The sequence below is a fragment of the Mobula birostris genome, chromosome 3, assembly GCF_030028105.1.
Source record: "Mobula birostris isolate sMobBir1 chromosome 3, sMobBir1.hap1, whole genome shotgun sequence".
In the NCBI taxonomy this organism is placed as follows: domain Eukaryota; kingdom Metazoa; phylum Chordata; class Chondrichthyes; order Myliobatiformes; family Myliobatidae; genus Mobula; species Mobula birostris.
The window spans coordinates 38,053,064-38,066,416 of NC_092372.1; the positions used below are offsets into that span (position 1 = coordinate 38,053,064).

The 13,353-nt window shown below is 38.5% G+C and overlaps 1 protein-coding gene across 1 annotated transcript in view; it reads right to left on the minus strand.

Moving 5' to 3' along the window:
• Positions 1–733: 733 nt before the first annotated feature.
• The window catches only part of LOC140194979 (embigin-like), a 60,810-nt gene continuing 48,190 nt past the window's right edge, over positions 734–13,353 (minus strand). Inside the window, exons 6-9 of the mRNA XM_072252490.1 lie at positions 9,919–10,189; positions 6,650–6,671; positions 6,494–6,566; positions 734–5,480 (exon numbers count right to left, since the gene is read on the minus strand). Of these exons, the coding sequence (XP_072108591.1) occupies positions 6,509–6,566; positions 6,650–6,671; positions 9,919–10,189 (351 nt within the window). The 3' untranslated portion in view covers positions 734–5,480; positions 6,494–6,508. The remainder of the gene's footprint in view (positions 5,481–6,493; positions 6,567–6,649; positions 6,672–9,918; positions 10,190–13,353) is intronic.

Below are 13,353 nucleotides of genomic sequence, written 5' to 3' on the forward strand. Positions count from 1 at the left end.
AACTCATCCTTATCTCTTTTTCAAAGGGTGTCATATTCAGAGTCTGTGTTCTCTGGTCCTAGACTCCTCAGCTACAGAAAACATTCTCTCCATGTCCACTCTATTTATGCCTTTCAATATTTGAATGGTTTCAGTGAGAAACCCCTCATTCTTCAGCTCCAGCAAGTTCAGTACCAGAGCCATAAAATGCTCCCCCTATGTTCACCTTTCCACTCCCAGCAACATTCTCGTGAAAGCCCTCTGGACCTTCTTCAATGCCGCAAAGTTTTATAGCTGCAGCAAGGTTTTATATGGCTCTAACAACCTGAAACATTACCTCTGTTTCTCTTCCCACAGACACAATTTGATGTGCTGAGTATTTCTGGTTCTTCATGTTTTTGTTTTAGAAATCCAGAATTTTCAGGGCTTTTTTTTTTGTTTTCTCGAAAATGTGCACTCCCATGTAGGTGAGCGTATGAGGAGAGGTAGGACAAATTCGAGTTGCTTCTTTCCAGAGGGGAGACATGATTGATATAAGTTTATAAAATTATGACATTCTACACCCACACACACACACACACAAAACATATTTGTTCAAATCTGTGGAAATAATTTAAAACAACAGACAGTTAAGTACTTTTCAAAAATGCCAAATCTGTTTACCATTCACTGGCAAGTTTGGGTTAAAATTGGTGAGTGAAGAAGAAATGGATCTATCCCAAAATTGGGCATAACAACATTGATCTGAGGCAGTTGTTAAAACAATACTTTTATTTGCAACATTCAACATACCCAGCAAAAATTTTTCAAAAATTAAACAATTTACCAAGGCACGCAGATTTCACCAGTCAGTTACAGTGTCATAACATTTCAGTTTCATCTATTAAACAAAACTGGATATTCTGTTCACAGCAGAAACTGGTCAAAGCTTATTTTGTTGCTATTATTATAACTTCATATTTTTGCGCAGATGTCACAAGCAGCAGCAAAACTCACTTACATTATATGACTAGTGGGAGCAGAATTCCACCATGACCCACACAGTGATTCCAGTAGACAAGCCCATAGCTAATCTATTTTCCCAGTGCCAATCTTCACAGATTTCCAATTCTCTAGCAAGTACAGCAGGCCCCATTAAAATGGATGGGAGAAATGGCTCAAGATAGGCAGTCAGCTATCTCAGTAGATGGAAACATCTGCCCACTTATTATGGGGATCAGTGAAGTTCAAACAACCACAGTGCTTGTTCCATTCTCCCTTGTCAACTTTACTTAGTCCTTGACATGTTACTGACCTGAAAGAGCTGTATATTTTACTGGAACACCCGTAGTCCACTGTGCAGGCCAGCTTGTCTCCGAGTTGTAAGGCAGAATTCAGTGACAAGTTGGAGAACAAAGTGCGGACTCATCCGACTTCCCACTCTTTCGATATACTCAGTGATGGAACACTTCACATCTGGCCCCTCAGCTTTATGTCAGAGCAGCACACACAAAATGCTGGAGGAAGTCAGCAAGTTAGGTAGTACCCATGGAAGGGAATAACCAAAGTTTTGGGCAGAGACGCTTCATTGAACTCAGGCTCTAAGCCCAGAATGCCTCTTTAAAAAAATACTATTTTTGAAAACTATCTAAATCATTTAAAAACATTCCTGATCAAAAGTGTTGCAAAAGCATTTCAAAGTAGTGGGTAGTCTGGAGGGAGGGGGCATTCTGTTCCCAGACTGTTCCACCTTTGGGATTACTACAGTTACAAGATTCTGTGACAATCGGACTACAGGCAGAAAGCATACTATTAGAGGAATAGAAAATGTATTGAATTCAGAAATCGGCCAGACAGAATACGATTCAGCCTGGCCTGCTGAATAACTTCTTTAACTTATTTTGGACTTACAGCATTTACAGTATTTTTATTTTGTTTTTTCCCTAATGTGGTCAAATAAAAATACATATTTTCTTCTCTAAACCACAAATGCAATTAACTTATTGACATTCACCGTTCATGTGTAAACCATCAAAGCATCAGGATCAGGTGAAACTGCATCGAACAAAATTTCTAACCCAACGAGTTATTGATTATCAATGGAGATTTGTTCCCTTATTCTGGTTTGTTGTACTTTATTAGCTAATTTTCTATTCATGCAATATATTACTCTTAATAATGTACAGTCATATCATTCACAGAAACAGATATGTGGCACCTTAATAATGCCTTTTACTAACTACTGTTTCTAATTTCTGAGGTAATTTTTAAGGTAATGACATGCTCGTCACAGCTTTCTGGGCAGAAGGGCCTGTATTGTGCTGTAGGTTTTCTAAGTTTCTATGATGCCCAACTAAGCAAACATTTTTCTACAATAAAAAATAATTGTGGTACCCTTCAAAAAATGTAAGGAAATTTAGCTTTTGAATAACTAATTTCCTGACAGAATCAAGTAGTCAAAATTAAGTCTTAAAGATCTGTTTTTCAAACAAAAGCCAAAGTATTGAGAGTGATTTTTGGGCCCTTATCTAAGAGGAAATGAGCTGGCATTGGAAAGGGTTCAGAGGAGTTTCATGAGAATGATCCTAGGAATGAAAGGGTTAATGTATGAGGAGCTTTTGATAGCTCTGGGCCTGTACTCACTGGAGTTTAGAAGAATGAGGATGGATCACATGAAACCTATAAAATATTAGAAGACCTAGACGGAATGGACATGGAGAGGATGTTTCCTTATAGTGAGAAAGTCTAGGCTTGGAGGCATAGCCTCAGAATTAAAGGACATTCCATTAGAACAGAGATGAGGAATTTCTTCAACCAGGTGAGCCTGTGGAGTTCAATGCCTCTGACGTGGTTGTCATAGGAAGTATGCAGCAAATGATTAGAAATTAAATTTGATTGAGTCAGAATTACTCAGGACTTGCTGTGGTAGATAAATCTGGGTTCAAATCACTCTAAAGCAGTTTGGTGCACTTCACAATATTGTTTGAGAACCCCGGATGGCTCTAGGGCACACGTTTGGAGAAATCCAATTTCTTGGCACGAGTTCCTGTAACACAGGGTCTCATGACCTATTTTGTGCCATGAACCAATACCATTAAGCAAAGGGTCTGTGGACCTCAGGTTGGGAACGCCTGCTCTAATACAAAGGCTTTGCAATCAAAATGGTCGAAAACAGTGGTGTGTCCGGAGAGCGGTGGCTTTTTAGTCATGACTCTCTGGGTGCAGAGCCTGGAAAAAGTGACACAACAAACTTTTAACATCATAAGTCAGCGAGTTGTTTGTTATGTTTCCCCTCTCGCTGTGAAACGGGACACCTCTTTTTCCCTTATTAGGGAGAGAGAGCCTATGGGATGTCAAATTACTGGGTGAACAAATAGTTTAGTTTTTGGGGTACAGCAAGTCTGTGTCTTTATTGAAGCTTTGCTGCACACCTGAGTGCTTGATGGAGGGTGCTGATGTTTTTTTGCTGGTGGGGAGGGTGGGTGGGGTGGGGTCGTTGCCTTGCTGCTGCTTGTGCCTGGGGGGGGGGGACTTTGGGGTTCTAACTGTCATTCATTCTTTGGGGCACTTCTGTGTTTTTGTGGATGTCTCCGAAGAAAAAGAATTTCAGGATGTATATTATATACATTTCTCTGACATCAAATGTACTTATTGAAAAGATTGGCCTCTTCCTTATTGAATTTGTGTGAATTCTTCAGAACAGCAACCTGGTCAGGGAATTTGTTTTAATTTTCTGATCAGTAGGAACGTTTCACAGACCAACTGAAAAATATCAGTTTCAACCCTTAGCTTCTGTTTGAAAACCAGAATATTCTGCCCCCCCCCCGCCCAAGGTTTAATCTGGCCTAGTTGATTCCTAAAGAGAATAATAGATATTCAAAAGTAAAATATCCTCACAGTTATTGAAGAAATATTTATTATAAATTTATCATATTTATTACAAAATGTATTCTCTAGTAAGACATAATCTCCACTGTTTATTAAGGAATCCAGCAATTATTAGCAGAAATTGAAACTTAAATAGTTATTAGAGGACTAATAAGGGAATAGAGTTGACCCTTTGTTGTCAGGAGACATGACAACATTGTCATTATTAGAAGCCAGTCATGTGGTTATTATGGGGCACAAGATCTAGTAAGTACCTAGTAATAAAGGCTGCCGCAGCCCAGTACTCAGTGAACAATATTTGCTTGCTATCAAAGGGTAAAATGACAGTTTATAAAGAAGGTATAACAAGATTTAGCTGCTGCATGGTTTGGTAATGATAGAGTCTAGAGGAACATCCTGGATACGATTATGGAGGAGAACCCAAGTATTATAGAGCATAACTGTATGGTAACTATCCAAGGGAACTGCAGCCAAGGGATTATTTTGTAAGCCTTAAGGCAGATCTAAAAGCACTACATATATTAAGTAGCTCATGATGTCTCTGGACAGTTAAATTATGGCTTAAGATAAAGTGAATAATTAACCTAGCTTGAGAAGAACAGTAAATGTATGAAAAAATATCAGATGTTGCCTTTATAATACTTGTTAAAATTCATTTGATTCTACGTGAGCAAGACTCATGAACAAATGGTTATCTAGGCTAGCTAAAGGATAGGGTCACTTTTGGTAACAATCCTGGATCAATACCAGCACAAGCACAGATAATGCAAATGTTTTTCCTTTGCTCATGGCAAACTATTTGGTATCCCAAGTGTTGATGGGTCTCCATTGCTTCAGTTCCAGAAGAATCAGAATTAGGGACAGACCCCTATTCAGTCACTCAAATGTTGGGTTAGCATTACAGACCTTTACTGATTTTGGGTTCTGAGTTGGATGATCAGCCATGATCATAATAAATGGCGGTGCAGGCTCGAAGGGCCAAATGGCCTACTCCTGCACCTATTTTCTATGTTTCTATGTTTCTAAACGCAAGACTGCTTGAACAATTTATAGCCAAAAATCTACATTGATCAAAATACAAAGCAAAATACAATGCTGGAAATATCTGAGGTCATGCAATATCTGTGGAAAGAGATAATGTTTTAGTTGATTAATATTCATTGGCAATTATTGACCTGAAGTATTAATGTCTCTTACAATAGATCCTGACTGATCTGTTGTGTACTTCCAGCAACTTCTGGTTTTAAAACAACAGTACAATGTATCGGTGATGTGAACTGCAGTATTGCTACATTTTATACTTGCGCATCAAGGTTTTTGATATGCTTTCATTTGACTTCCATCTAATACATTCACTGTCATTCTTTCAGGCATCTGGTAGCTTCAAATTAAACTAACCAATTATCATACAGTAGGTAGAGAGGATGCTTAAGAATTGTATCATTACAGTTCTTATGAATGGATTCATAAGAATTATATGGATACCAGGGTTAAATTGGCATTGGAATTCTCTTCCTAATAGGGATGAAGAGAAAGCAGCACTAATATTCCTCAAATACATTGATGTTTCCTTTGAGCCATAATGATTCATAGCAAAATAAAGATGCTCCCATACTTTTGGTTGTTCATATTTTCTGCAATGGAGAAAATAAAGAATATTAAATATTATTTCTAATTTAAAAGTGCCTAAATTGCAACAAAGCCACAAAGTAAATTGCATACACAGAAAATTACATATAGGAACAATATCTACAGATTAATCGCAAATTTAAAATAAAAATCAGTTGGTTACTAATATTGTAGATGATCTGGTGATTTTCAGACACTGGTATTAACTTTCACTATGCTTTTATTGTGTCAATGGGTCAGTGCTAAAGGCATTTAACAATGCAGAAGGGGATCAGTGAAAATAGGCAAATCTCACTGGCTACTCAACAGTCTTCTTAAATAATGGAACTAAGGCCAGCTACATGCATGACATATCCAGTGCAGAGTTGAAGTAAAAATAATAACTCAGAAGTAATCGGATAAATCACACAGCTTCCATTTTAAAGCTTCAAAACAGATATCAAAATGTGCTGCGTTCTTCACTTCTTCCCATTTTGGAGAACTTTTCACCCAGGGTTTCAAAAGCACATGTCTAAAATTAGGGTTAGATTCTTTCTAAGTGCATTTCCCCTGAATTATATGGATTTCCTTAAGCATTTTCAGGTATATCATAAAGCAATTCTAAAGGACAGGAAGGAAAAGTCAACATTGGAAAGAGAATGTAGCTGTCTTTAGGAATTAATTTAACAAACAAGCCACTAGTTAGGGAATTCAATGAATAGAGAACAAAATGGACTTTAGACCAGGTTGTTAGTACAAGCTCTGTAGCTTTGAAATGGCCACATTTCTGATTTATTCTCATCGTACTTTGTTTGTAATGAGCCAGATTAATTCTTAATCAAACTTTGATATATTTTTGACAAGAACAAGAAGGAGTTTCACTGTTTCTTTCCAATGTTATCACCTTCATTCTCACAGTGAAGTAGGTCAAAAAAAAGTTCAAGGGACATCCTCCACCTCTCATCACCAGTTTAGTAGAGCATTGCCTTTGCCTTGAATGATGTTTAAGGTCCAAATTTATATGAATCTTTTCACTCACTTGCAAGGAAATACGTTAAGTCTTTCTATGCCGGGCTCCATTTTCAGTGGATTCAAGCAGCTCTTCTGTGGTGCTACAAAGTATTGACAGTTAATTAGAACAGAAAGAATTTCAAATCAAACTTGGTAATAAAACTTCTGGAAGTAAAATGCTTACTGGTTGTTTGAAGTGTTGTTATCTTATAAATTGATATCCATTTGCCAGAAAGTTTACATGAAAGAGAAAATGATAAAATGGAGTTACATATAGCAAACATCCTTGTGGATGGCCAGAGGCTCAATGTTTTTTCCTTAAACAGCTACCCAATCAGTTCCCCTGTGCCACCATAATTTTATTGACTGGCTAAATATTCCCAATGAACAACTTTTCTTTTAAGTCCACTCAATTCCTCCAAATCAATGGTCTAGCCTTGGGAATCCATATGAATCATGCACCGGACTTTTTGTGGAATACAATCTCATTCAGGTCTCATCCCTCATCTTGTTGCCCAGGTGCATTGATGAGTCCATTGGTGCGACTCTCAGTTTGTAAGGAAGCCAACAGAGTGTGAAAATTCATTGCAAAGATTACTGAAAACAAAAGTAGGAAGCCATACTTCTGTTATACAGGGCCCTGCCACACCTAAAGGCCTGTGCACACCAACACCACCTCACCCTCATATTCACCTGCTCTATCTCTAACTTTTCCCTTCCCTTACTTGACTTCCCTATTTCAATCTCCAGATATAGGCTGGCATCCCATATCCAGTTCACACCTCCATTCATGCAAAAATAAGACTAATGATCTTATCATTACCTCTATGACTCTAAATGACCCTCATTTGATTGCTGTACCTTTAAACAACTCACAGAGTTTAAAAGCCCAAAAACAATGCACCATGGCTCAGAATTGAAGAAGCCTTTCAGATGAGTGGTAATATGTCTTCTAGACAACAGAGCAAGTCAGTTGCTTTGAGTCCTGATGAAGCATTCCGGCCCGAAACGTTGACTGATCGTTTCCACGGATGCTGCCCGACCTGCTGAGCTCCTCCAGCATGTTGTGACTATTGCAGTTGCCTTGATTTACTACTGTTCATTATACAATGACCTGGATGACTGAGAACCTTCATGGGTGTTTCTTTACCATTAACTAATGGCGCTTTCTCAGCACCATAGTTCCACGTGGCTCTCGATCTACCCGCTCCATTTCCCACATGACTGCCTTCACATCCTCTCCTCCCACCTCGAGCAGGGAAAAGATCACCTCCACCTCCATGTGCAGCATTTTATTTCAGACTTCCGATGTCAGCAGTTCTTTTTTGCTTTTTGCTAATCACACAGTGTTTGCTCAGTGTTCAGGGAGTAATTTATCCACATTCTTATTTTTATTGAGAGGTTGACAAATCAGTAGATGGAGTTGTGAGTTTTCTTTCCCTTGGGTAACAAGGTTATGAGTTCAAATCCCACTGGAGAGACAAACACTCAGCTGGCAAGACGCGTCAGTGGAGCTGAGGAAGTGTTGATATTTCTTCAGGTGAAATGTGAAACTGAGACCTCTTTTCTTTTTCCAGATAGATTCAATACAACCACTATTTTTAAGATCAGAAGAGTTATTTCCCAAGGTCATAGAACATAGAAATCGACAGCACATTACAGGCCCTTCGGCCCACAATGTTGTGCCAACCACATAACCTACTCTAGAAACGGCCTTGAATTTCCCTACTGCAGAGCCCTCTATTTTGGTAACCTCAATGTACCTATCTAAGAATCTCTTAAAAGACTTTATTGTATCTGCCTCCACCACTGTCACTGGCAGTGCATTCCACGCATCCACCACTCCCTGTGTGAAAAACTTACCTCTGACATCACCCTTGTACCTACTTCCAAGCACTTTAAAACTATGTCCCCTCGTGTTAGACATTTAAGCCCTGGGAAAAGGTCTCTGGCTATCCACACGATCAATGCCTCTCATCATCTTATACACCTCTATCAGGTCACCTCTCATCTTCCATCGCCCCAAGGGAAAAAGACCAAGTTCACTCAACCTACTCTCATAAGTTATGCTCTCCAATTCACGCAACGTCTTGTAAATCTCCTCTGTACTCTCTCTATAGTATCTACATCCTTCCTGCACTGAACACAGCACTCCAAGTTGAATCTAACTAAGGTCTTATATAGCTGAAACATCACCTCACAGCTCTTGAACTCAATCCCACAGTTGATGAATGCCAACACATCATACACCTTCTTAACAACACTGTCAACCTGAGCAGCAGCTTTGAGTGTTCTATGGACACAAACCCCAAGATCTCACTGATCCTCCACACTACCAGGAGCCTTACCATTAATATTATATTTTGGCTTCAAGTTTGACCTACCGAAATTAACCACTTCACACTTAGGAGAATGGGCAAGAAAGCAGCAAATGAAATACAATGTTGGAAAATGCATGGTTATGCACTTTGGTAGTAGAAATAAATGTGCAGACTATTTTCTAAATGGGGAGAAAATTCAAAAATCTTTGTTGTCTATAAGTATCAATTCACTGTAATAAAGAGCTTGCCATTGAGTTATAGAGTAAAACAGCTCAACATACCCATGCCCACCTAGTCTAGTCTTACACACATTTAGGCCATATCCTTCTGAACCTTTTCTGTCCATATACTTACTCAAATATATATTTAAAAGCTGCCATTGTATCTGCTTCTATTTCTTTCTCTGACAGCTCATTTCATATACACACCACCCTCCTTGTGAAGAAGTTGCCCTTTGGGTTTCTTTACAAACTTTCACTTTTCACACTATACCTGTGTCTTCTAGTGTTTGGTTCTCTTTTTCTGGAAAAAAGACTGAGCATGATCACCCCATCTATGCCCCCCCCATGATTTTTTATTCAGGCTCATGAGTCCTGATAACATTCTTGTAAACCTAAAAACATTGTCTAAAAACCGAGGAAAAGATCTCAAGGTAAATCAAGGAACAACTGTGGAACAAGGAACAAGGAATAGGGAATTGGAATCATTCACATTGGGGTCATAAAGTTTGAAAACTAAATTTGAATAACAAAAATATAAGCAACTTTTACTAGTGAGTAAGTCTCACTATAAGGTGTTTGTATTTCTACTGTGTTGAATGATAAGCTTCATGCTGTTTCAAAAAAAAGGTCCTAGCTAATATTTTTTCCCAAGTCAATATCTTGTAAGGAAGCAGTTTATCCTGAAGTTATGGGAATTTGTTGTTCTTAATTTGGTTATAGTGTTTACTACATTACAACAGTAAATACATTTAAATACTTTGGATGTCTCAAAACATCACGAGAACTGATAAATAAATGCAAGTCCTTCATATTTCACAGGATATAGACAACTTGGAATTATAACATTAAAAACTGAATGGTTCAGTTTTGAAGAAAAGATAAATGCTAATAGCAAAAAACGAAATTCTTACCAGCAGGTTCTTCCTTCTGCTTCATCCTTCTTTCACAAGCAAGTATGATGACGACTAACACAATTACCTCAGCAACGATACACAGAAATGGGATAAGTGCAGCAGTGAGGTCGTGAACTTTCAGGTAGATCTGCAATGTACTGACCCCCACTGCGTAGACAGCTTCACAGTGGTAGAAAGTAGTATTATCCACCATGACACTTCTTATTGAAAGCATTGATTTATTGCCATTGCTGTGGATATAATATTCATCTGTCTCATTCATCAGTTTCTGCATAGATAGAAAATAAAACATTTTTAAACACTTGCATGCATGCACGTTGGAAAATTTAAAGCAGACAGGCAAACACACATAGAATAATTCCTTGTTCACACTCTATTACAAGAAATGAACCCCTATCAGTGAACCTTTTAATTCATATATATGATACAAGACCATAAGCCATAGGAGCAGAATGAGGTCACTAAATCTGCTCTGCCATTACAACATGGCTGATCTATTATCCCCCTCAACCTATTTTTAGATTGTTGGCAAAGCTACAATTAAAAGCTACCTGATTGCTTTTTAAAAGGATGGTGTAGCTTACTGTTAGTACTTCATTGAACGGAGTGAGAAAAACTAAAGTATTGAATTGAACAAAATACTTTGACAATAATTATTTTCTGCACAAATTCTGTAGATAATTGGTATGCTTGCCCAAATAAAATAATAATTTTACCAATTCTTCTGCAGCATGTTGATCTTTAAATTAGCATCTCAGAAATAGTTACCTTTGTTCATAATTTCTCAATGTCCCTTTAGATTCAGCATTCCTCTCCTGAGGTACTGGCTCTCATTGAAATACTCCATGACTACCGGTCTAACTATCATACCTTTCTGAAAGCTCCTGTTAACAAAACTCAGCCAAACGCAATCCAGCTGTAATCTGTAATCTCAAGAATATAGGAGCAGAAGATTGCTGACGTCCTGTGACTAGTGGTGTGCCACAGCGATCAGTGCTGGGTCCATTGTTATTTGTCATCTATATCAATGATCTGGTTGACAATGTGGTAAACTGGACCAGCAAATTTGCTGATGATACAAAGATTGGAGGTGTAGTAGACAGTGAGCAAGGTTTTCAAAGCTTGCAGAGGGATTTGGACCAGCTGGAAAAATGGGTTGAAAAGTGGCAGATGGAGTTTAATACAGACAAGTGTGAGGTATTGCACTTTGGAAGGACAAACCAAGGTAGAACATACAGGGTAAATGGTAAAGCACTGAGGAGTGCAGTAGAACAGAGGGATCTGGGAATACAGATACAAAATTCCCTAAAAGTGGCGTCACAGGTAGATAGGGTCGTAAAGAGAGCTTTTGGTACATTGGCCTTTATTAATCAAAGTATTGAGTATAAGAGCTGGAATGTTACGATGAGGTTGTATAAGGCATTGGTGAGGCCAAATCTGGAGTATTGTGTTCAGTTTTGGTCACCAAATTACAGGAAGGATATTAATAAGGTTGAAAGAGTGCAGAGAAGGTTTACAAGGATGTTGCCGGGACTTGAGAAACTCAGTTACAGAGAAAGGTTGAATAGGTTAGGACTTTATTCCCTGGAGCGTAGAAGAATGAGGGGAGATTTGATAGAGGTATATAAAATTATGATGGGTATAGATAGATTGAATGCAAGCAGGCTTTTTCTATTGAGGCAAGGGGAGAAAAAAACCAGAGGACATGGGTTAAGGGTGAGGGGGGAAAAGTTTAAAGGGAATATTAGGGGGGGGGGCTTCTTCACACAGAGTGGTGGGAATATGGAACAAGCTGCCAGACGAGGTGGTAAATGCAGGTTCTTTTTTAACATTTGAGAATAAATTGGACAGATACATGGATGGGAGGTGTATGGAGGGATATGGTCCGTGTGCAGGTCAGTGGGACTAGGCAGAAAATGGTTTGGCACAGCCAAGAAGGGCCAAAAGGCCTGTTTCTGTGCTGTAATTTCTATGGTTTCTATGGTCATCTACACAGTCCTGCCCAACCTCCACTACCTATTCTATTTAAGTCCAAAAGTCTATCAATCTCATTTTTAAATGTAATCACATATTGAGCATCCACAGCCCTTTTCATCAAACTCTCTTAAAGTCAGGAAGAGGCTGTATCAATAGAGATCTGATTCCAGTCAAGATATGTTTAATTTTGTTCCCTTAGACAATCACATCATTCTATTTTTGTGAGCTAAAATTCAGATTCTTATATATCCATTTCCGCCTCAGAAGACAAAATTCAAGATTGGTGCTGAAAAATGTATGAATAAGCAAAAGTTACAGGTCAAAATGAGACCTTGCAGAGGGATCAGAAAATAACCTGAAACATAATTGGGCTTTGGAAGACAGTGGCTTGCTCTAAACCTACATAAGTAAGTGATTGGCCGAAATACCTAATTCTCTTCATTTGTCATGGGTTTGGGGATCAAGCTTTGTGATTTAACACCAACTGCTATGTGCTGATTTTCAGATGTGGGTCTCCTGAGAATTACAGTAACAATGACTAACATTTAAATCGGTGACTGAGACAGGTGTGGACGAAGAACCTCATTTTCCACAAAATAGGACAACCCAGGGGCTTACTTATGATGAATGTCCTCATGTGTCATGGCGCAGTACAGCAATGATGTGCTGTGAGTCCTCTGCCACAGTTTTCAGAAGCATAACTTCATGAAGAATACAAGAAGCCAAAGACTAGTGGAGAGTGGGATGTTGGTAAAGAGTAGAGGCAGGGTTGGTGGAGAGGCAGGGTTGGTGGAGGAGCAGGCTGACAGTCAGCATCCTCAAACGTCTGGAAGCAAATCAATTTGACACCTTCACCTGGAGTTTCATTACTTAAACTTGCTTGTTCTAGGTGTCACAAATGCTAAGCATTTTTCAGAATGCCATGTACTAATTTTCCATACTATATTCTAAAGGGAGTGTTCTGTCTGGAAAGGCATTTATTGATGTGCATCTAATGCATATATTGCAGAAGAAGTATAAATTGTGACTGGCCAAATATCCAGAACGACAGAATTTAACTAGAAATGCTTCAAATTAGACAGATGGATGGAAACTTTATTGATCCCAAAAGAAACTACAGTGTCACAGTAGCATTACAAGTGCACAGATATACAATTATTGGAAGAGAAGTAAGAAGGAATAAAAATAAGTTACCTTAGAAATAAGATGTACAAAATTTACAAGTCAAAGATTACGATCACTTCTCTGGCTATAGGTTGACTCATTATAGAGCCTAATGGCCGAGGGTAAGAATGACCTCATATAGCACTCTTTGGAGCAGTGCATTCCTTACATTATTACCTTTCATTCCAGAAAAATCACTGATTTTCAGACATGAAACACTTAGATTTTCCTTATTATACTTATTGTGTGTACAAAAGTGTCATTAAAAAACTTTGTGTACTATGCAGGCAG